Here is a 20,854-nt window from a genome sequence, read left to right on the forward strand (position 1 = left end):
AGGGGAAGGAGACTGGGTGAGTCACAAGCCTGGGGCGGGAACCCGAGGGTGAGAAGGGGCAGGAGGAACCTTGTCACCGGGTCCTCTTGCAGGACCTGGGTCCACAGCAGGCATGCTGAAGATGTCCTTCATCCCACATACCACCTCCCTTCCCGGAACGATCTCACGGGTGCTTACCTTGGTGCTAGGGCCAGTTGGGGACACAGAGAATGAGGAAGCCTTGTTCTGGGGGTTCTGTGAAGAGAGAATTGGGGCAAAGAGATGAGAATGGTGTCGTGAAAAGTTCTGGACATCTGCCCCCACTAACCACTGCTCTCTCCTTCCCTTCCTGCCCTCGGGCGCGCCTGAGCCATCCTGACCTGATGGTTGAGGTCCGGTCCATTTCTTTCGGTGTCTGTGAAGGGAAAGAAAGGTCGTGTTGCCAGCCATTCCTGCACACTGCCCCCGTCCTCACCTGCCCCCGTCCCTGCCTCCGCCCATCCCCACTCACCTGTGTGCTCTGGTGGGGAGTCCAGACTCTGCTTTTCGGCCTCCAGGGGCTTAGACATTCTTATTTCTGGAAACAGAGAAGGAATGAAAACAGAGGGAAGGAGAGGAAGCCAGCAGGACTCTGAGGTCCTTCTGCCAACTCCCACGCCCTCTACCTACCTTCCCAACCCCACTGCTACCCCTGACGCTTCGAAGGATTTTTTCAGAGAGTTCTGGGCCTCTGCCTTCCCCTGGAAGGACAAGAGAGGGCACCTCCAAAAAGTAGTGCAGGAGGTGTCAACCACTGTGAGGCAGGCACCGGGGCGGGGTGGAATATGGTCACAAGAAGGCATCAGCTGTCTGGGAGGAGCCGATGAGGTCCCTAAAGGAGCCAGTACGACCTCTGGCCTCCTCCCAGGCAGGTGGCCGAGGCTCTAGCCCCACCATACCGGGTTTCGAGTGAGACATGTTTTCCACTCTGAGTAGGGCAAGCGAGATATGATGGGGTTGCCAGAACCCCAAAGTGGGGAGCTGTCAGATCTCAGGGTGTGAATCAGCCATCCTCTGACCCACCACTTTCCCTGTCCCCAGGTCCCCACATAACTCCCACTGGCCTTCCGTGTTGCATGATGTCACAAGCCTGGCAGCCCCACCCTCCTCCCCTCCAAGCCCAACACCATCCACCTCTACCCTGACCCTGGTCTTCAAAGCAATCCTAGACTTTATAGCTCCCAGCTGCTCTCTCAAATCTACATGCATTCTATCGTTTCCAGAACCCAAGGGAGGTGGCAGGTAGTGAGCCGGGCACCAGAGGAACCAAAGTCCTCACAGTGCTGATACCTATCATCAAAGGTGCGTGTCTGCCACCTCCCAGCGCAGAGCCAGGCAGGACACATGGGCCACTGGTACTAAATCACTCCATTTCACGTGGAGGGAGCTGAGACTCCAGGGGCTTTCATGCCAACTGGAACACATCAGCAGCAGTGGGTATCCTGAGCACACCCTGGTGTTCCCGAATCCAGGGGCTCTGCTTCTAATCTGGATCCCTCTGGGCTAACAGTCCTCAGGCCTCATCTTCAACAGTTCAAAGCCTGTGCTCATCAGGGTCCTGACTCCTACCCTCCTGAGTCTGGGCCACAGCAAGAGCTGGGGTTCAGCCCTACCCATTCTCAGTTCCCTGAGCCTCAACCCATACTCAGATATTCAGCCCATACTCCAAGTCCTTCGTATGACCGTGACTCTCAACAGTCTCAGACCTAACTCACGACACCCCTCCATAACTACCCAAAAGCCCCACCAAAATCACAGAATCCCTATCAAATAAGGCACCCAACTCCAGTGTGCCCCACACCTCATATGGCCACAGAGGGCAGGCTGAAGTGTGGAGAGGAACTCTGCACAAAGAAAAAAGCAGTAAGATGCTAGGAATTTTGTGATTGAGGATTACAAACCCACTCATGGCTTGAGAGTCCTAATTCAAGGCTAGGCTGAGGGGCAGGCGATGGCTTGGAGGCTAAGAGCAAGTACTGTTCTTACAGAGGACTGGAGTTCAGTTCCCAGCACCCACATCTGGTAGCTCACAATTGCCTGTAACTCCAATTCCAGGGGACCTAAAGTTTTCCAACATGTGCACATACTGATGACCCCCTCCCATATATGTAACTATTAAAAAAAAAAAGCTGAGTCGGGCATTGTGCATGTGTTACTGGTGTGAGCGTAAATAATACAAGCACTCCACAGAAAGCTGAGGAGATGGCTGCTCCTGTGACCCAGTACCTCCACTTCTAGGTACCTGGCGAGCAGAGGAGGCTCTGACCATGTGTCTCAGTGGTACAGCGATCACCCAGCATGCACAGGGCCCTGGGATCCATTCCCAGCAAAAACACACAAACGTACACACAAAGGAAAAAGAATAACTTGTCATCAAAAGCCCAGGCCCCAATGTTCAGACTTTGAATCGTAGCTCCAAATTGGAGAAAACTGAAGAGCCTATCAGCGGACCAGATAACCAAAATGTGGTATGTCCATACAATGAAGTACACTACACCAGTGAAAAGGAACAAAGTCCTGCTTCAGACACACCACCAAGTCTTGCAGGCTGAGGGAGAGGCACCAAACACAGGCGCAAACATACAGCTCTGAATCTAATACCCAGAGCTGAAAACCCAGCAAACCGGTCTGGTCGTGGTGACAAAGGTTGGTAACCCCAGGGTTTGAGAGGTCGAGGCAGGAGGATCAGGAACTCAAGGTCACCTTTAGCTACACAGTAAGTTTGCCACTAGCCTGGGCTACAAGAGACCCTATCTCAAAACAAACAAAACCTGGAGCTGACGTGATGGCCCAGCGTACAAAAAGGACTTGCCACGGCAGCCTGACGACCTGAGTTCAATACCCGGAACCCACTGGGAAAGGGGAAAGCTGACCCCTGAGAGTTGTCCTCTGACCTCCACACACACCTTGGCACGCGCTCCAGTAATAATAAGTAATTTAAAAAAAAACTCACAAGAACAAGCTGGGCAGTGGTGGCGCACGCCTTTAATCCCAGCACCCCAGAGGCAGAGGCAGGCGGATCTCTGTGAGTTCAAAGGCCAGCCTGGTCTACAGAGCTGGTTCCAGGACAGCCAGGGCTGTTACACAGAGAAACTCTGTCTCAAAAAACAAAAAACCAAAAAAAAAAAAAGTCACAAAAACATAAAACAAACTGCTTAGGCCTTCTAGGGCAGTGGTCCTCAGCCTTCAGCCATAAAATTATTTCATTGTCACTTCATATTGTAATTTCGATGCTGTTGTGAATCACTATGTAAATATCTGATATGCAGGATGTCTGGTATGTGACTCCTTCCAAGGGGTCACTCAACTCCCCACAGGGGTCTAGACCCACAGGTTGAGAACCACTGTCCTAGGAGCTCAGGCTATCAAAGTCACACAGGTGGGTGAGCATCTGTGAGGAGCATTTGTCAGGAAAGATGTGAGGGAGGCAGCAGGGTCTTCATATGTCAGAACTCACCATGCTTGTCACTTAAAATCTGAACACTTAACTATGCTCTGGTTTTTGTTTTGTTTTGTTTTTAAACAGGGTTTCTCTGTGTAACAGCCCTGGCTGTCTTTGAATTCCCTCTGCACACCAGGCTGTCCTTGAACTCACAGAGATCCACCTGCCTCTGCCTCCTGAGTGCTGGGATTAAAGGCGTGGGCCCCCACCATGCCCAGTTTGCCTTGTTTTGTTTTGTTTCGAGACAGGACCTCACATAGCCCAGACTGGCCTTAAACGCTCGCTCTATGTAGCTAATGATGATCTTGATCCTCCTGCTTCCAGCTCTGAAGGATTGAGATTGCACTGTGCATCACCACACTCTGCTTACATGGTGCGAGAATGGAACCCGGGACTCTGCATGCTAGAAAAGCTCTCTGCCAACGGAGCCACACCCTCGGTCCCTCCCTTGTTTGTTTTGAAGCAAGCGTTTTCTAGCCCAGGCTGGTCTCAAGCTCACAGCAATCCCCCTGCCTCAGCTTCTGGAGTGTTGGAATGGCAGGGGTAAACCACACCATGCCTGGCTTGGATGCCATATTTCAACCAAGCACAGAAAGGATAGAGCCTGGGCTGGCCTGTCAGTGGGACGGCGCCTGCCTCTTGTGTGCATGGCCCTTGGTGTGATCATTGCCACCTCCAAAAAATAAGTGACCAGAGAGACAACTGGGTCAGTAAAACACTTGCTATGGGAGCACAAAGGCTGAGCTCAGCCCTCAGTACCCACGGAAAAAGCTGGGTACGCTTTTAATTCCAGCACCGTGGGAAGGGAACAGGACAGGGGGAACCCTAGGGTTAGCTGGTCAGCCGGCCCAGACTAACCCACAAGCCCAGGTCCCAGGGGGAGACTCTGTCAGTTGAAGAGCTGGCGAGATGGCTCAGGATGAACGTTCTTGCCGCGAAGCCTGAGTTCAGTCCTGGAACCCGCATGGGAGAAGGAGAGAACTGACTCCCACAAGTTATCCTCTGAGCTCCACATGCATGTATGGTTTATGTGTACCTACGTACGCACGCACGCATGCACGCACGCACGCACGCACGCACGCGCGCGCGCACACACACACAATGTGAAAAGTAAGGAGGACTCACTCCTGAGGACTAACACTCAAGCTTGACCTCTGGCCTCATACACAGGGGCACATACATGTATGTGTGGTCGCCCCATGCACTGGCAAACACAAATGCACACACATAACAGAAGCTAAATACAAGCCGCTGTGTGTTTCTATGAAGGCATAGATAGGCTGGGGAGGGTTGGGGAGGGCTGGGGAGGGCAGGGCAGGGGAAGGCAGGGGAGGATTGAAGAGGGCTAGGGAGGGCTGGGGTGCTGGGGAGGCCAGAGGAGGACTGGGGAGGGCAGGGGAGGACTGGGGAGGGTAGGGAAGGGCTGAGGAGGGCAGGAGAGAGTTGGGGAGGACAGGGGAGGACAGGGGAGGGATGGAGAGGGATGGAGAGGAATGGAGAGGGATGGAGAGGGGCACAGGTGCTCAGAACCCTCTAGGAACCCAGGCCGTGTGCTCAGACACTGAATGGCTGCCAGTGAGATGCCAAGAGATGAAGCAGAAGTTAGGCAATGACTAATGCTGGTCCTAACTCACCCAGACTCAGCCCTTCTCCAGGCAGCGTCTAACTAACCCTCCCTGGATCCAGAATCTACCACTGGTGGCATCCTTGAAACACGATGCCTGACTCAGCAGCCTTCCATCTAGCTCCTTCTCCTCAAGAAACATCCAGGTTCCCCAGCCTGGCTCCCAGGGTATGGCCACCACCCTTGACTTCTCTTCTTACCCCACCATGCATCCAGTTCCTCACTGTTCAACACAGAGAACACCTCTCCCTACTTAAGGAACCTGCCTGACAGGCCACAGTGGGCGGGTTCTGTGACTCCCACCTGCCAAATGCCTCTATGGCCCATAGATGGGGCAGCCTCGGACCTCACCACTCCAGAAGTTCCACACACACCCCTGCCCTCTGCTGTGAGGCAACCCCCTCACCAAAGCCTCATGCCTGGTCTTCTCTGAATGTAACTGTATTTGGAGATGGGATCTTTTTGGGTTTTTTTTTGGACACAGAGTTCCTCTGTGTAGCCCTGGTTATCCTGTCCTCGAACTCACAGAGATCTACCTGCTTCTGCCTCCCGAATACTGGGATTAAAGGTGTGCACTATCACCGCCTGGCAAGACAAAATCTTTATTTGGGAGGGGGGGTTTGGTTTTTGGTTTTTCGAGACAGGGTTTCTCTGTGCAGCTTTGCGCCTTTCCTGGAACTCACTCTGTAGACCAGGCTGGCCTCGAACTCACAAAGATCCGCCTGCCTCTGCCTCCCGAGTGCTGGGATTAAAGGTGGGTGCTGCTGCCGCCACCGCCGCCACCGCTGCCACCGCCACCACCGCTGCCACCACCACCACCACTACCACCCGGCTAAGACAAAATCTTTTTAAAAACTATTTTTCATTTCAAAATATTTAGTTTTATTCACGTATACGAGTACACATGTGCCATGGCAGGTGAGTGGAGGTCAGAGGACAGCTTGCAGGGGTTGGTTCTCTCCTCCCCCATGTGAACTCCAGAGATTGGACCCGGGTCATCAGGCTTGCCTCTGAGCCATCTTGCTGGCCCTAATTTTTCTTTCCCCTTGAGTGAGGGTGCCATGTAGCCCAGGCTAACTTAGAACTTAATATGTAGGCAGGGATGATTTTCAACTCCCGATTCCCTCTGCTTCCACCATCTACCGAGCGCTGGGATTATCTGCACCAACACACTTTATGAGGGGCTGAGGATCGAACCCAGGGCTTCATACAAGCCAGGCAGGCACTCTGTCCACTGAGCTACAACCCAGTTAAAAAACCAAGCTAAAAAAGACTTTTTTTTTTAAAGACAGGAGCTCACTGGGGAACCCCAGACGGCCTCAAACTCACAATCCTCCTGAATGATCTCCTCCAGTTCTTGGATTTCAGGTATACACCACAGCTGATTTGGAAAGTAGGGTCTTACGTGAAATACAAAAGGTAAAACATTATCTAAGCTGATGGCTGTCGTTTCTAAGAGCAGGAATATGGCCTGTAACCTCAGCACCAAGACAGCTACGGCAGGAGGATTCCTAGGAGTTTCAAAGGGGGAGAGGGGACAGAGGGAAGGCAATGCAGGGCCATTAGGAGAGAATACAGTCACCTGCAAGCCACAGACACAACCTTGGATGGATCCGGCTCTCGGCCAAAACCCCGTCTCGGATCTCTAGCCTCCAGAATGACAGAACAGATCAGTGTCCTTCAGCCAACTGCTCTGTGACACTTTCTTATAGCAATCCAAGCACCATGGTTCCTTCCCTTGGGCTGCACCTGAGTCCCAGCACTGTGGTGTCTTGTCCAGGTCCCTCTCTCATAGACCAGGCCACCTGCTATGACTGTCACCAGCCCAGAGCAGGTCCCGACTGTCTGCTGTGGGTCCTCTCCCCACAGACTTGCTCTTTCCCCCTGGTCCCTGTCCCACCTCTCTGTAGTCCTTCCTTGAGGCTTCAATGCACACCCATGCCTCTGCCTGGAACAATGTCTCCCACTCTGCCCACCTGCCCTCCACATTCACACCTGAGCATCCAGCATCGGGTATCCTCTATGAAGCCACCGTCCTGACGGTCCTGATGGGAGATGGGGGTCTTTCTCTGTTCTCTGTGCCCTGGTTCCCTCTGTGCCATCATCTCCCATCACCATCCAGAGGCTATGGCCTTCTGGGTCCCACATGTCTCTCTCATCAGCCTGGGAATACCCCCAAAGCAGGTCTGGTTCCATCTTGGGGTCATCATAGCCGATGGTGACCCCAGGTCCTGAGCTCCAACCTCCAGGCCTTCCCCTCTGCTCCCCCCTACCGGGACCCCTCCCTCCTCTTCCGGCAACTCCGGCTTCTCTGAGGCTCTGCTCAGTGTCACGTTATCTGTGCAGCCCTCCCTGGCCCTCCGCATGGACAGTGCCTCTCCTATTGGCTTCCCCACTGTGCTCCCCATCACACCCTGTCCACCTAAGGAAGTGACCCTGCCCTTTGAGGGGATGGTAGCTAGGGATGGAACGCAGTCTGAGGGAAAGCCTCACCATTCCGCTTGCCTTATTCTTTCTAAACTTTCATACCATGGCCCAGCACTCCACGCCAAGGAAGACAAGGGCCGAGTTATTTCCACCGAGGGTAAACAGGGTTCCACTGACGGATGGACCGACTCATCTGAAGTCCTCACCTATGCCAGGCAGGTGCTTTACCGCTGAGCTACAGCCACAGCTCCTCCCTTTTGGAGACGGGGTCTCACGTAGCAAAGACTGGCTTCAAAACTCACTATATTCAAAGGATGACCTTGGACTCTAGGTTCCCCTGCCTCTGCTCTGAGTGCTGGGCATGCACCAATGCCCAGTTCATGTGGTGTTGGGGCTCAAACCCACGCTAGGCAGCACCCTGCCAACTAAGCTACATGCCTGGCCCTGATTTTCACTTTTTATTTCCAGACAGGGTCTCAATAATTTGTCCAGGCTGGCCTTGAACTTACAATCCTCTTGCCTCAGCCTCCTAGGTAGCTTGGATTACAGTCTGTGCCACCGGTCCCGGATTGTTCTTGTGCTGCGCACTGCTGTAGGTCTTGCTTGTTTGGGGGATATTTTGGGGGGGGGGCAGATGTGGGGGTTGAGACAGGGTCTCACTATGTTGCCCTAGCTGTCCTAGAACTCACTATGTAGACCAGGCTGGCTTTGACTTCGACATTCCTCTTTTATCAACCTGTTGAGTGCTGAGAAACAGGCATGAACCAACACATGGCTAGAGCTCCGTTTTCACCATAAGTCAAATGATGCCCAGGGTCGGGGATCTGGAGCGCCCGCCCCTGGAGGCTCTGCCTCGGCCACAGTCCAGGCAGGGACATCCTAATCACTGCCCTTGCTCTGCAGAATCGCCGCTGCCGTCACCTCCCAGACATCGGTTTCAGAAGTACGTAGGGTGGCCTGAGCTTCCAGAGTTTTTTTCTTAAATATATACGTGTGTGAGTGTGCGTGTGCGTGTGCGTGTGCGTGTGTGTGTTGTTAGGGTAGAACCCAGAACCTCAGTCCTGGCACTGAGATTTTTAAAAATCCCCCCAGGCGATTTCAATGTGCTCCAGATCCCTGGCACCTCCTGAAGTCTCAATCACATGGAAAAGTTTTGCAGCTATTTATGGTTGCCCTCCCTGTCATCCCAGGTCATGTGTGACTTTTTGCAGGAACTGGCAGGGAAAAGTACCAGGCTCTCTCGGAGCTGCCCTGTCCCTTAAATTCCACCACCCTCAGGCCAGACCCACCCCCAGGCTGTCCAAGCTCTGAGTTCACCCTCACCCCCCCCCCCACACACACAAGTGGCCTAGGCCTGGGACCCTAGGTCCCTGCTGCCCTCCCCGGCCCTCCCTCCCTGACTTTCACTTCTCCTCTGCGTTTCCCCCAGCCAGTTTTTAGCAGACTTAGGCTAGCTTCTCGTTAGTAGTTACCGAAAATGGGGCTAAATATAGAGAGCCCGAGGGCTGCCCCTCACCCTCCCGGCCCCACTTGGCCTGTCCCCTGGGTCCTCTGTCTCCACAGCCTTCACCATGTCTATGGCCCGGGAGCCCCCATGGGCAGGGTTGGGCGCTGCCGGGAACCTCTGTGGGCCCAGCTGGCCCAGCCCCCGCCTCCCCAGGAGTGACACCTCGGGCCTCCCAGCCCTACAGCTGTCCCAGGTAACCTCCAGGGACTGAACACTTCTGCGCCGTCAGGAGGGATGGAGATTCGGGTAGCAGACACAACAAGAGGAGTGGAGCACACCGAAGCAGCAGCGCACACCGCAGCAGCAGCAGCAGCAGCAGCGCACACCGCAGCAGCAGCTCACACCACAGCAGCAGCAGTGCACACCAGGGCAGCAGCAGCAGCAGTGCACACACCGCAGCAGCAGCACATACCAGGGCAGCAGCAGTGCACACACTGCAGCAGCAGCGCACACCAGGGCAGCAGCAGCAGCGCACACCGCAGCAGCAGCGCACACCACAGCAGCAGTGCACACCGCAGCAGCAGCAGCAGCGCACACTGTAGCAGCAGCGCACACCGCAGCAGCAGCGCACACTGCAGCAGCAGCGCACACCGCAGCAGCAGCGCACACCGCAGCAGCCCCCCCCCCACGAGGACCTCTCCACTCCAACATGGGTGTGTACAGGTCCCAGAGAGGAGTGCACCTCAAGAACACCACCCTTCACAGCCTCAGTTTAGAATGAATGAATGAACACATGCATGAAAAGGCCCTGGTGGACTAGGGTCAATACAATTCAAAGCAAGCCACAAGCCTCCATCTGCCACTGCCCGGGTCCTGGTTTTTGTTTTTGTTTGTTGTTTGTTTCCAGTGGTGGCCCATGACGCCTTACATGGCATAGGTTGCAGGACCCGGTGCTGTCTATCACATCCTGAGATCCCAAAGCAGCCCTTCCTTAAGCTCTGTAGACAGAAGAACTGGGGAAAGGCCCAGTGGGTAGAACAGCTGCCATGCAAACCTGATGATCTGAGTTCAAGTCCCTAGAACCTCATTTTCAAAGAGCCAGGTGCAGCAATGCATGTTTTGCAGTCCCAGCTCTTTGACGGCGAGAGGAGCGATTAAAGAACAAAACAAAACAAAACAAAACAAAACAAAAGACCTAGGAGTAGCCTAGGCTAACCAGCTAGCCTGTGGTAAAGAAGGTAGAAGGCAAGGACTGACATCTGAGGTTGACCTCTGACCTCCACACAGAGTTGCCCACACTCACATCTGCATGTGCACACACATGTATCATACACACACACACACACAATACACACAAGACCTACAGAAAGACACACTTAGACATGATGCCGCAGGCTGGTGTACAAAAAGCCCATCCAGATACATGCACGCACAAGTGTGTTTACGCATATCCAGAGTAGCACACAGACACTTCACACTCACAAATTCAAAGGCACAGACACAGCTGATATGCATACACTCATGTCCAGAGTCAGATCGCTCTGAGAGATAACCAAGCAGACCCCTGAGACACTTCAAGACGGAGAGCCTGAGACCAGGTGGTGAGTGATCCGCCCAAGGCCACACAACGTATTAATCACGTCCTCACAATGTATTGATTCTCGTCAATGTTACATGGTGAAAACCCATAACAGCTCCTGGGTAGCACTTTTTTTTTCACTCTTGAGAAATCCCCAGTAAGGGGTCTGACGTTTTGTCCAGTACCTACAAGTTCTCGCTTGACCTCCAACAAGGACCAGATGGTCATAAAGCAGTCACAGTACATGTGTAGACAGTCTGGACCTCGTATGTACACAGGTATACATGTACACACCCACACAGACACCTTGGCGAATGAATACAATCTGTAATCTCCCTACTTTTCACCTCCATCATTTATATAGTAGCTCAGACAACTCCTCCAGGAAGCCCTCCCTGCCACCTCGATAGCTGAACTGGAAATCTTCTGGGCTCTACCGTCCCTGCTTTCTCCCCACCCCAGCCCTGACCACCACAGGACTGTCCTTCCCACTGACCCTGGAGCTCCAGCAGAGCAGATCTGAAGATGCCTAACTCCACTGTATTTCCAACAGCAGCACCCGACACAGAACTGCCCAGTAGGCAGAGGTGGTTGAGGGGCCCAGCGGTGCCCCCACATACAGGGGGGACACATACCAAGCCGAGACTCATGCCTGTGATCACCCAGGAACTTGACACACAGCCAGCAGTAACTTCACAGTCACAAGAAAGGCAAGCATGAAATAGTGAGTCCTTGCCACGTCCCGGCACCGTGCTAGGCGTCACTCATCTCACCCACCGTTCCCAGCACACCGCTGAGGCGTGCTCAGTCTGGACGGAGACGTCCACCTTCTGCGAAATGAGTAGCCAACGGTGCCTGTGTAGTGTTCACCCCGGCAAGCATGTAGTGATTTGCAAACACAGAATGCACGCGCCATGGAGAAAGTCAACGCGGGATGAGGCGACACAGGGACGTGATTAGTGCCATTTTGTAGTGGGGAGGCCAGGGAAGACTTTCTTGAGGAAAGGACCACTGAGGTGAATGAAGTGAGGCAAGAAATCGTTGCTAAGGCCCATACATGGAATGCCATACACAGCAGCCCCCAACACTGGCCTATTTATACACAAGCTACCCAAGAGTGATAACTGCAGGACTCAGAATACCACCTCCACATGCACACATATGCACACTTGGACACACCAGCTTGGAAGAGAATGGCACCACCCAAATGCCACAGCTTGGCCTTCCAATCCTGCTGCAGCTTCGTCCAAGTTGCCCAGCCCACCGGTTTCCCACATGAAGTCCAGCTACCGACATTGTATGACTCCCTCCCGTCTTCAGTGCCCTCAGTGGGGGACAGACTGGAGGCTCCCAGTGCCTAATGCAAAACAGCGCAAAGGGGAGCTGAGGAGGGAAGAAAGGGGCGTTCCCCAAGCACAGGACCCGAAACCAAGGAGGGCAGCTGAAGAGGAGGTGCAGGGAGGGTCTGCAGTAGTGGTCAGCAGAACGTCCCCAAATGCGCTGTCCGTCCTCCCCACCCATGAGAAGGCATTCATCTCTTACCTGGAGCCCCCATGCTGGAGTGAACCATACTGCCCGCCAGCCAGGGCTGGGGAACAATTGTGTCATCTCCCCCGCCCTCTCTGGGGACCAGCCCTCCCTGCCGGAAGTTACCCCAGGAGGAAACCACAGGGTCGGTCCGCCCCCTTCGGAAGGGAAAATACCCTGGCCCACAGACCTACCCCAGCGGCCCAGTCGACCCCAAATCATTAGTGTATTTGAGGGTGGGGGGTTAGTGGGGTGGAAAGCGAGGGGACTGGAAGAACTGAGTGTTGCGGGGGCCACACCAGGAGGTGTCTATACAGTCCTCCTGTCCCACAGCCAGCATGGGGTGAGCACATCTGGAACAGGGAGTGTGGGGCTGAGAGCGGTGAGTCCGCACAATAACAACGGCAAGCACAATTTGGGGTTTATTCGGGGAGGGCTCTGTCAGTCCCTGTCCCTGCACCCCACCCACCTAACAGGTGTCACGTCACAGGCCAGCATCTTGTGCTTCGTTTCACAAACGAAAAGGCAGGATCAGAGAAGTGAACAATGGCTTTCTCAGGGACCCAGGACCAAGAAGCAACAAAGTCAAAAAACTAGGATTCTGTGGACCAGCCAGGGCCTGCAACCTGTGCCACAGGTAAGACATCCTGGTCCACCACTGGGAAGAAATAGTGTCCATGGGCAGTGGCAGTGAGGGTGGAGGGTCGAAGCCGTAGTCAGGGACAGTTAGAAGTCTGTCAGAGGCTAAATGCGTGCACCCTGGGCAGTGGAGCCGAGCGTGAGTCCGGAGGTTTCCTGTGGGGCCCTTCCCGCCGCTCTGCTCTCAGCCCTGCAGTTTTCTTGAGGCCCGCCAGAGGGCGGCAGCGCCCAGCCAATGGACTGGAGGGCGGGGCCGGCTGCGGAGGAGGGAGCCCCGCCCTCCGCTTCCTCCCAGCCCGCATCCTCCCCCGCCCCCGCGCGCACACCTGCGAGGGTCACACAAAGGCGCAGGACTCCGGCGCACAGTGGCGCAGACAAAGGCTCGCTCGAGCCAACTGCCCCCTTCTTCCTCTCAGCTCCTGGGGTCCGAGGTGGCTGAGCTGCCCTGGCATCTCCCGAACTACTCTCTCTATCAGGGCCAGTCAGGACACTCTACACCCCAAATTGGAGGGTCCCCCAAGCCACACGTGCACACACAGACGCCTGGATTCACCCTTCTACACACACACACACACACACACACACACACACACACACGCACACGCACACGCACACGCACACGCACACGCACACGCACAATCTCCGCAGGGCTCCGACACCAACCCTCTTTCCAGAGCAAGGTCCCTCCACTACACATACTCCTGCTACTTCACACAGACCCACAGGGCACATCTACACGTATGGACAGCCCTGGCCTGGCCCCACTCCCATGTGCAGAGCCATGAAGGATACAAAGAGCTACCTGAGTGCCCTCTGTCCCTAGCCCGGGGCACCTGGACACCCCAAGACCCAGCAGGTGGGCCTGACGGGAATGAACTCAGTTCTTACGCTGCACACAGAGGAAACAGTTCCTAGGCATCTACACTCGACAACATCCCATTATCGGAAAGGCCATTTCAGAGGACATCTGCAGACCACACAGCTGCAGAATTTCTAGACACGAGGGTCTTCCCAGCAGAAGTCAGGTGGCTGTAGGGTACTGGATTCTTGTCTTGAAGTCTAATTTGCCCAGCAAGCTCCATTTTCATTTCAGATCAATGTTTGGAGGGGTTGGAAATCAAGAGTGGTGGAGGTGCTTAGGGCATTTTGGAGGGCTAAAACCCAGCTGGAACCTCTCCGCCACAGTCCACCTTTTACCAAATCAACAGCATGCACATCAGAACCATAGACTGGGCCCCAGATGGTGAGCAAGGAAAAGAGAGGCCACCCATTTCCAGTGAGACATTCCTGGGTCTGCAGTTGAGGCCAGGGTGGGAAGGCCCCCCTAAATCCCGCCCCCATCACCTTCCATGCTGAACTAGGAGTCTGAGCCTCTGGGCCTATGAGGAAGGTGTGAGGAACAAAGGGGCAGAGTTTGGGGCACATGACACAGGGGGGTGCTGGCAGATTGGAATGGTGTGGGGAGTGGCCTCCCTGCCATAGAAGAGGCTGGCGCCTCCATGAGTAAGGCAGGTAGGGAGCAGGCACTGGGGAGCAGTGGGGGCCACTGGAGGTGCAGGGAGCCTGCAGGGAGGCGGTACAGGGTAGGGCAGACTGGGCTCAAGGCTGAGCGGTAATTAAAGGAGACGCAGGGGGCTCCCCAGGGCCAGCGGGGCCGGTAACTGACACGCGGGCCCCATTGCTCCGCTCATATTTCTCGCCGGATCGATACGTTTGACTCCCGACAAGACAATAATCGCTTGTACGCGGCCGGCGAGTCGATCAAATACATTATTAGAGCGAGGTCCCCCGGGGGGCCGCCAGGGAGCCGTAGGGGGGAGCTGCCAGCCCACCGGGGACAGTAGAGTGAGATTCTTCACCCCTCATGGCCTCCTGCCATGGCCTCTTCCTCCTGGCCACCCCTGGGGACCCTCTCCATGGCTCAGTCCTCTGGTCTCTCTCTGGACTCCCGCTGCCCTTAGCAGTCTTATCACCTAGCCTTGGTCCTCACGGTGACTCGGAGGGTCTCTCCCCACAGGTGATGCTCTCTCATCTGTAGGGCTGAGGCACAAAAGTGCTCAGAGAGGCCCCTCAAACCCCTGGCCTGGTGGAAGATGCAGAGATGGAGGCACGGGCCATGGAACTGGTAGTTGAGACAGAAGAGAGCATGAACTCGGGCCTAAGAGTCAACAGTAGCAATCCTCGGCCCGCTGGTCTTCAGCAGAGCCCAGGTCGAGGGGCAGCCTTTGGGGCATTAGGGACAACTGACTTAGGGTCCTAAACAAATATGAAAACAGAATGTTAGGGGTGGCAAACAAACTCACATATACAGGAATATGTAGCTAGTCTCGCTACCCCAGATACTTTTCGGCCACACTCAACCATAGCTCTGGACTGCTCGGAAGTGCCAAGTGCCCACCTCTTGCCCACTCTCCTGGCTTCTGGGCCCAACTGAGCTCTTCTGGGTTTTTTATTTTTATTTTTATTTTTTTTAAAGATTCACTTTAGCTTATGTGTATGAGTGTTTTGTCTACATGTTTGTCTACGCACCTTGTGTGTGCCTGGAGACCACAGAGGTTAGAAGAGGGCGTTGGATCCCCTGGAACTGGAGTTACAGATGGTTGTGGGCTGCCATGTGGGTGCTGGGAACCGAATGCTGGTCCTCTGCAAGGTTAACTGCTCTTAACCCTCGGGCCATCTCCCAGCCCCTTAAATATATATTTCTCTTTTATATATTTCTCCATCTCTTGGATGTGAGGTTCCCTCATTACTGCTTCTCCAATGTCCCCAAGTCATCAGGTTCCAGGGCTAGGCATGGGGTTCAGATAGAGTTTTCTTAGCATGTTACAAAGCCCTGGGTTCAGTCCCCCAAATCTTGCAAAATGTTGATGTGGTGGTGCATGCCTGTAATGCTAGCACTTGGGAGGTGGAGGAAGAAAGATCACAAGTTCAAAGTCTACATAGTAAGTTCAAGGCTAGCCTGGGCTACACAAGACACTGTCTCAAAAAACAAGAAACAACAACAAAAATCAGACAACTTCTTTAAGGATCTACTGACTTAGGAGTCTTTGGCGGCGGCGGCGGCGGCAGTATCAGCATTAGCATTTCTGCCTGTTTTGTGTTTAGCTTACATGTTATCCCAACCATCTGAGGATGTGAGTTTGTTGTCTCATTTTACTAAGGAATTAGGGCTCAGAAAGGTAACATCAGCTGCCCTGAGTCATACAGAATGTGACTGGCAGCATGAGGATTCAAACCCGGTTGCCTATGGCTTGCTCTCTGTACTGTGGGCTTCCTAGAGCCCTTGGGTTTCAGAGACTAGGATTCGGCATTCTCTCTCTACTGTGAGCTTCTTTGTTAGAGTTTGAAATCCTTCCAGTCATCTAAGAGCCAACAGGAAGATAAGCCCTCTGCCCTCTTGATAAAACGGGGATCCCTCCCCTACAGTCCATAGCCCTGAATCTGTGGTCCCCACCCCCGTGGGGGGAGCAGGGTTTCACTCTGTAGCCCTGGTTGGTCTTGAATTCACAGAGACCCGCTTGCCTTTGCTCTTGAATGCTGGGACTAAAGGTGTGCACCACCACCGCCCAGCTCATTGTCTGTTTCTTGATATTTGGCAAAACACTAGGTTCCATCTGACCCTGTAAGCTCCCACAGCCAAATGTTTCCAAGCAAACATTTCCTCCCAGACATGGTGGTGCATGCCTATAGTTCCAACACTTGGAGGCTGAGACAGGAGGACTTCAAATTCCAAGCCAGTCTGGGCTACAGAGTGAGACCTTGTCTCAAAATTATTTTTAAAAGGGCTGGAGGGATGGCTCAGTGGTTAAGAGCATCCACTGCTCTTCCAGAGGATCTGGGTTCAATTCCCAGTGCCCACATCAGGTGGCTCACAACTCCAGAGGATCCAGCTCCTCTGGCTCCCATGGTCACATGCACACACCTGCACAACAGACACACATCCACAGAAAATAATAATAAAACCTAAAAAGAATTTAAGGCTGCACATGGTGGCATGTTCCTTTAATCATGTGCACTTGGGAGGCCGAGGCAGGCAGATCTCTGGTGAGTTCAAGGCCAGCCTGGTCTACAGAGCAAGTTCCAGGACAGCTGTAACTACATGATGGAGAGAGCTTGTCTCAAAATAAAACCAGAAAAACAAAACACACAAAAAAGAACACCTGAAATAAAATGGAGGAGGGTACACTGTAGAAACCAGCCCTGATGAGGATACATCCACATGGCAATTTGAGAACAGAATTCAGAAGACAAAGCTTGTGAAGGGCATTCCAGGCAGTGGGAACAGAGGAGGTGATGGCCCCCAGGCATTAAAGAATGGAGAGGTTGGTACAATCAGAGTACTGTGGGCAGGGAAGAGGCTGGGCTGGGGTGATGCTGTAGACAGAACAGGTTTGGACCACTCAGGCCTTGCAGGCCATATTAGCTTTAGAGGCTCGGGATATAGCTCAGTGGTAGAATCCCATGAATACCTGGGACATGGCTCAGAGGCAGAGCACTTGGTCAGTACACAAGAGCCCTGTAAAAGGATGAAAAAGAAACAAGCTTACATTTTAATCCAGGCACAGTAGGAAGGGCTTTAAGTGGGAAGTGGCATAATTCTGTGAACAGTGTGTGTGTGTGTGTGAGTGTGTGTGTGTGTGTGTGTGTGTGTGTGTGTGTGTGTGTGTGTGTGTGTTTTCAAGTTCATATGCATACAAGCATGTGCAGGGGTGCATATTCCTCAGGGGCCACTTACCCTTATTTTTAAGACAAGGTCTCTCACTAGTACCTGGGTGACAATTTGGTCAGACTGGCTGTCCAGCCTCAGACATGTTCTGTCTCCACCTCCCCAGCACTCAAGTGTTGACATCAATGCTGGGGATCAAACCCAGGTCCTTAAACCTGCACTGAGGCCACTTGACCAACGACTTATCTCTCAGTCCCGCTAAGCCTTTTTAAGACTTTTTAAAATGTATGTCTGTGTATCACGTGAATGCCTGGTGCCCACAGAGGCCAGAAGAGGGCATTCGATCTCCAGGAACTGGAGTTACAGACAGCTGTGAGCTTTCATGTGGGTGCTGGGAATTGCACTTGGGTCCTGTGCAAAAGCAGCCAGTGCTCGTAACCTCTGAGCCATCTCTCCGGCTCCTCTGTGAGCGTTTTAATGCGCACTTGGGGCTGCTGGGGAGGGCTACACTAAAAGATACTGTGAGGGGCAGCTGGTATGACGAGGCGGGACCAGGTGAGAGCAGGAAGGGAGAAAAGAGGCAGGTATTCCTGGAGATGACTTTGCTGATGATGTAAGCTGAGGAGGTGGTGGAGTCAAGATTGAACCCTGGGTACCCAGCACTGTCTTTCCACCATCGGAGATGATGAAGGAGAGCGCTAAGCCCATGAAAATTGGAGCCCACAGAGATCTCAACCCTGCAGGAGACAGCAGGGATTGAGAGCAGGGGCAGCTTCTGCCTCCCCCCTCCTCCCACTCCGCTCTACTCCTCCCCTACCCCTTACTTTGAGACAGGATCTGACCATGTAGCCCAGGCTGGCCTTGAACTTTTGGTTCTCCCATTCAGCCTCCTGAGCGCTAAGATTACAGGCGTGCACCCCTACGCTTGAATTGATGGAAATCTTCTGGTAGGTAGGTACTCTGAGTCAAGAGATCCCTCAGGAAGAGATTTGGGGCAACTGGAGGCAAGATGGGTGGGAGGTGGGCTGGGACAGTGGTCCAGGCACGGGAGAAGGATGGGACCATGAGGATAAAATGAGTGTGGGAACTCAAGGCAGGGTCCACAGGCACAAGAGGCTGAGATGGAAAGATGCTGAGGTTATCTCCAAAGGACAGATGTGGAGGGGAAAGGACGTGTTGGTGTACCCTGACGCCACCCCCATTTCCACAAAGCTGCTAGAGCTTCCAGGTCACCTCAAGGAAGAAACAAATCTCTGCAATGGGGTTCAGAGACCATAAAAGGTCATCAGGGCTGTAGGGATGGCTCAACGGTTAAGCGCCAGGGTTCAGTTCCTAGAAACCCACATGGCAGCTCACAGCCACCTGTTACTCCAGTTCCACGGGATCTGACACCTTCTTCTGGCCTCCATGGGCACCAGGCATACATGTGGTGCACAGGTGTGCATGCAGGCAAAACACCTACACACACACACACACACACACACACACACACACACACACACACACACACACACACACACACGAGGTACCTGCTCTGGCATTGACTACCTGATGATTGAGAGTGATTACCCTGTGCTCAGTTTCCCATCTCTGAATAGAACATTCTAAGCTCATTCTGTATCCCAGTCCAGCCTTGAACTTGTTGCAATCCCCCTGCCTTGGCTCCGAGTGCTAGGATTATAAGTGAGAGCCACAGGTGGTTCATTTGTTCATGTGTGTGGATGTGTGTGTGGATGCCTGAAAGTATATCCATGTGGAGGCCAAGGTCAACATTAGATGTCTCCTTTAACTGCTCTCCACATTATTATTATTATCATTATTATTATCGTTATTATTATTATTATTTTGATTCTTCGAGACAGGGTTTCTCTGCATAGTTTTTGTGCCTGTCCTGAATCTCGCTCTGTAGCCCAGGCTGGCCTCCAACTCAGAGATCTGCCTGCCTCTGCCTCTCGAATGCTGGGATTAAAGGTGAGCGCCACCACCACCCAGCTTATGGGTTTTTTTTTTTTTTTAAAGATAGGATCTCTTACTGGACCTGGAGCTCACTGATTAACCCACACTGACTGACCAGTGAGCCTCAGAGATGCTCCTGCCTCTGCCTCCCCAGCACGGGCATAGCATACATGCATTGCCTGTGCCCAGGCTTTTTTTTAAAGTGGGTGCTGAAGATCAAACTCAGACCTTCATGGTTTGTGTGGCAAGCACTTTATGGACTGAGCTGTCTCCTCAGCCCTCCGGACCCACTTAGTTCTCTTTTACAGGGTCTCATTATGCAGACCAGGCTGGCCTTGAACTTGCTATCTTCCCACCTGCGTGCAGGGGGCATACATCACCACGGCAGGCTATTCTGGCTCTGTGGCTTGAAAGAATCAAGAACAAGTAAGTTGATCCAAGCAGCTATGGAGAGATGGGATCAGGGAGGGAGACAGAGAGACTGAAAGGGTTCTTCACACAGGACCTATCTGGAATCATGAGTCCTTGACACCACATTAGAGGCAGGGACTGTTATCTCCAATTTTCTTCCTATTAAAAGTGTGTGTGTGTGCGTGTGTGTGTGTGTGTGTGTGTGTGTGTGTGTGTGTGTACATGCACACAGAGGAGTGCATGCATGTGTCACACGTGTGTGTGGAAGCCAGAGGGCAACCCCAGGCATCATCCTCAGAAATACCTCCTTTGAGACAGGGTCTCTCCCTGGCCGGGAGCTCAACAATTAGGCTAGACTGGCTGGTCAGTAAGTCCCAGGAATCCTCCTGCCTCTGCCTCCCCAGTGATGTAATTACAAGGTTGTGAAAACACACCCAGTGTTTTTTAAGTGGGTTCTGGGGCTTGAATCCACACCCTCAAGCATTTTACTGGCAGAACCATGCTAGGAACCCCTTCTTATTAACCTTTTGAGTCAGCATACAAAATGGTGAGCTTCGTTTTGTATTATTCCCATTTTAGTCACGAGAAAGCTAAGAACAACCGCAGAGCAAAGACCCAGAGTCTCGCTAACCCCAAATACTATGTCTCTTGCCAGCCTGCACATGCACTCTCCTGATGAGAGTCCTTGGCACACAGACCCATAAGTCTCTTAGGGAGCAGGTACCCGGCCGCGGGCCTTCCCTGGAAGAGGTCCTACTGTCACCCCCAGGAACCCCAGCACCTCCTGCTGCACCCAGACTCCTAACAGCCCACAGCCCCTCCCTGATCTACTCCAACACCGAGTTCACCCACCAAACACTAACACCTTGCGCTCCCAGGGTCTCCCGGACCAGGGAGCTGTCCAAAGGCTGAAATGTTTTTCCCTGGGCCAGGATGCACATCAGCATCCTTCCCTCCAGTCTTCCAAGGATTCTCTAGAGCCCTGTGGGACCTGCCTTCTTCCCACATAGGCATCATACCCAGTCACACTGGAGAATGCCAAGTTCAGGCCCACAGTAGGCCTTTGACCTGGTGTGACCCTTTGAAAACTGCTTCCCTCTTCCCAGTGTCCTGTCCCC

At 53.4% G+C, this 20,854-nt stretch overlaps 1 protein-coding gene across 12 annotated transcripts in view; it reads right to left on the reverse strand.

Annotated features, from left to right (window-relative positions):
- Pou2f2 (POU class 2 homeobox 2) overlaps positions 1 to 20,854 on the reverse strand; it is an 85,995-nt gene that overhangs the window by 29,251 nt on the left and 35,890 nt on the right. For 9 of the 12 annotated variants that reach the window (XM_006988078.4, XM_006988075.4, XM_006988077.4 and 6 more), the window contains exons 1-4: positions 12,080 to 12,157; positions 491 to 556; positions 360 to 394; positions 178 to 234 (exon numbers count right to left, since the gene is read on the reverse strand). In XM_006988078.4, coding sequence (XP_006988140.1) covers positions 178 to 234; positions 360 to 394; positions 491 to 556; positions 12,080 to 12,107 — 186 coding nt within the window. In that variant the 5' untranslated portion in view covers positions 12,108 to 12,157. Of the gene's footprint in view, positions 1 to 177; positions 235 to 359; positions 395 to 490; positions 557 to 648; positions 1,058 to 12,079; positions 12,158 to 20,854 lie in introns of those variants that run through there. The other 3 variants (XM_076573820.1, XM_076573801.1, XM_076573783.1) reach the window with 2 other exon arrangements.

The sequence above is a fragment of the Peromyscus maniculatus genome, chromosome 1, assembly GCF_049852395.1.
Source record: "Peromyscus maniculatus bairdii isolate BWxNUB_F1_BW_parent chromosome 1, HU_Pman_BW_mat_3.1, whole genome shotgun sequence".
Taxonomy (NCBI): domain Eukaryota; kingdom Metazoa; phylum Chordata; class Mammalia; order Rodentia; family Cricetidae; genus Peromyscus; species Peromyscus maniculatus.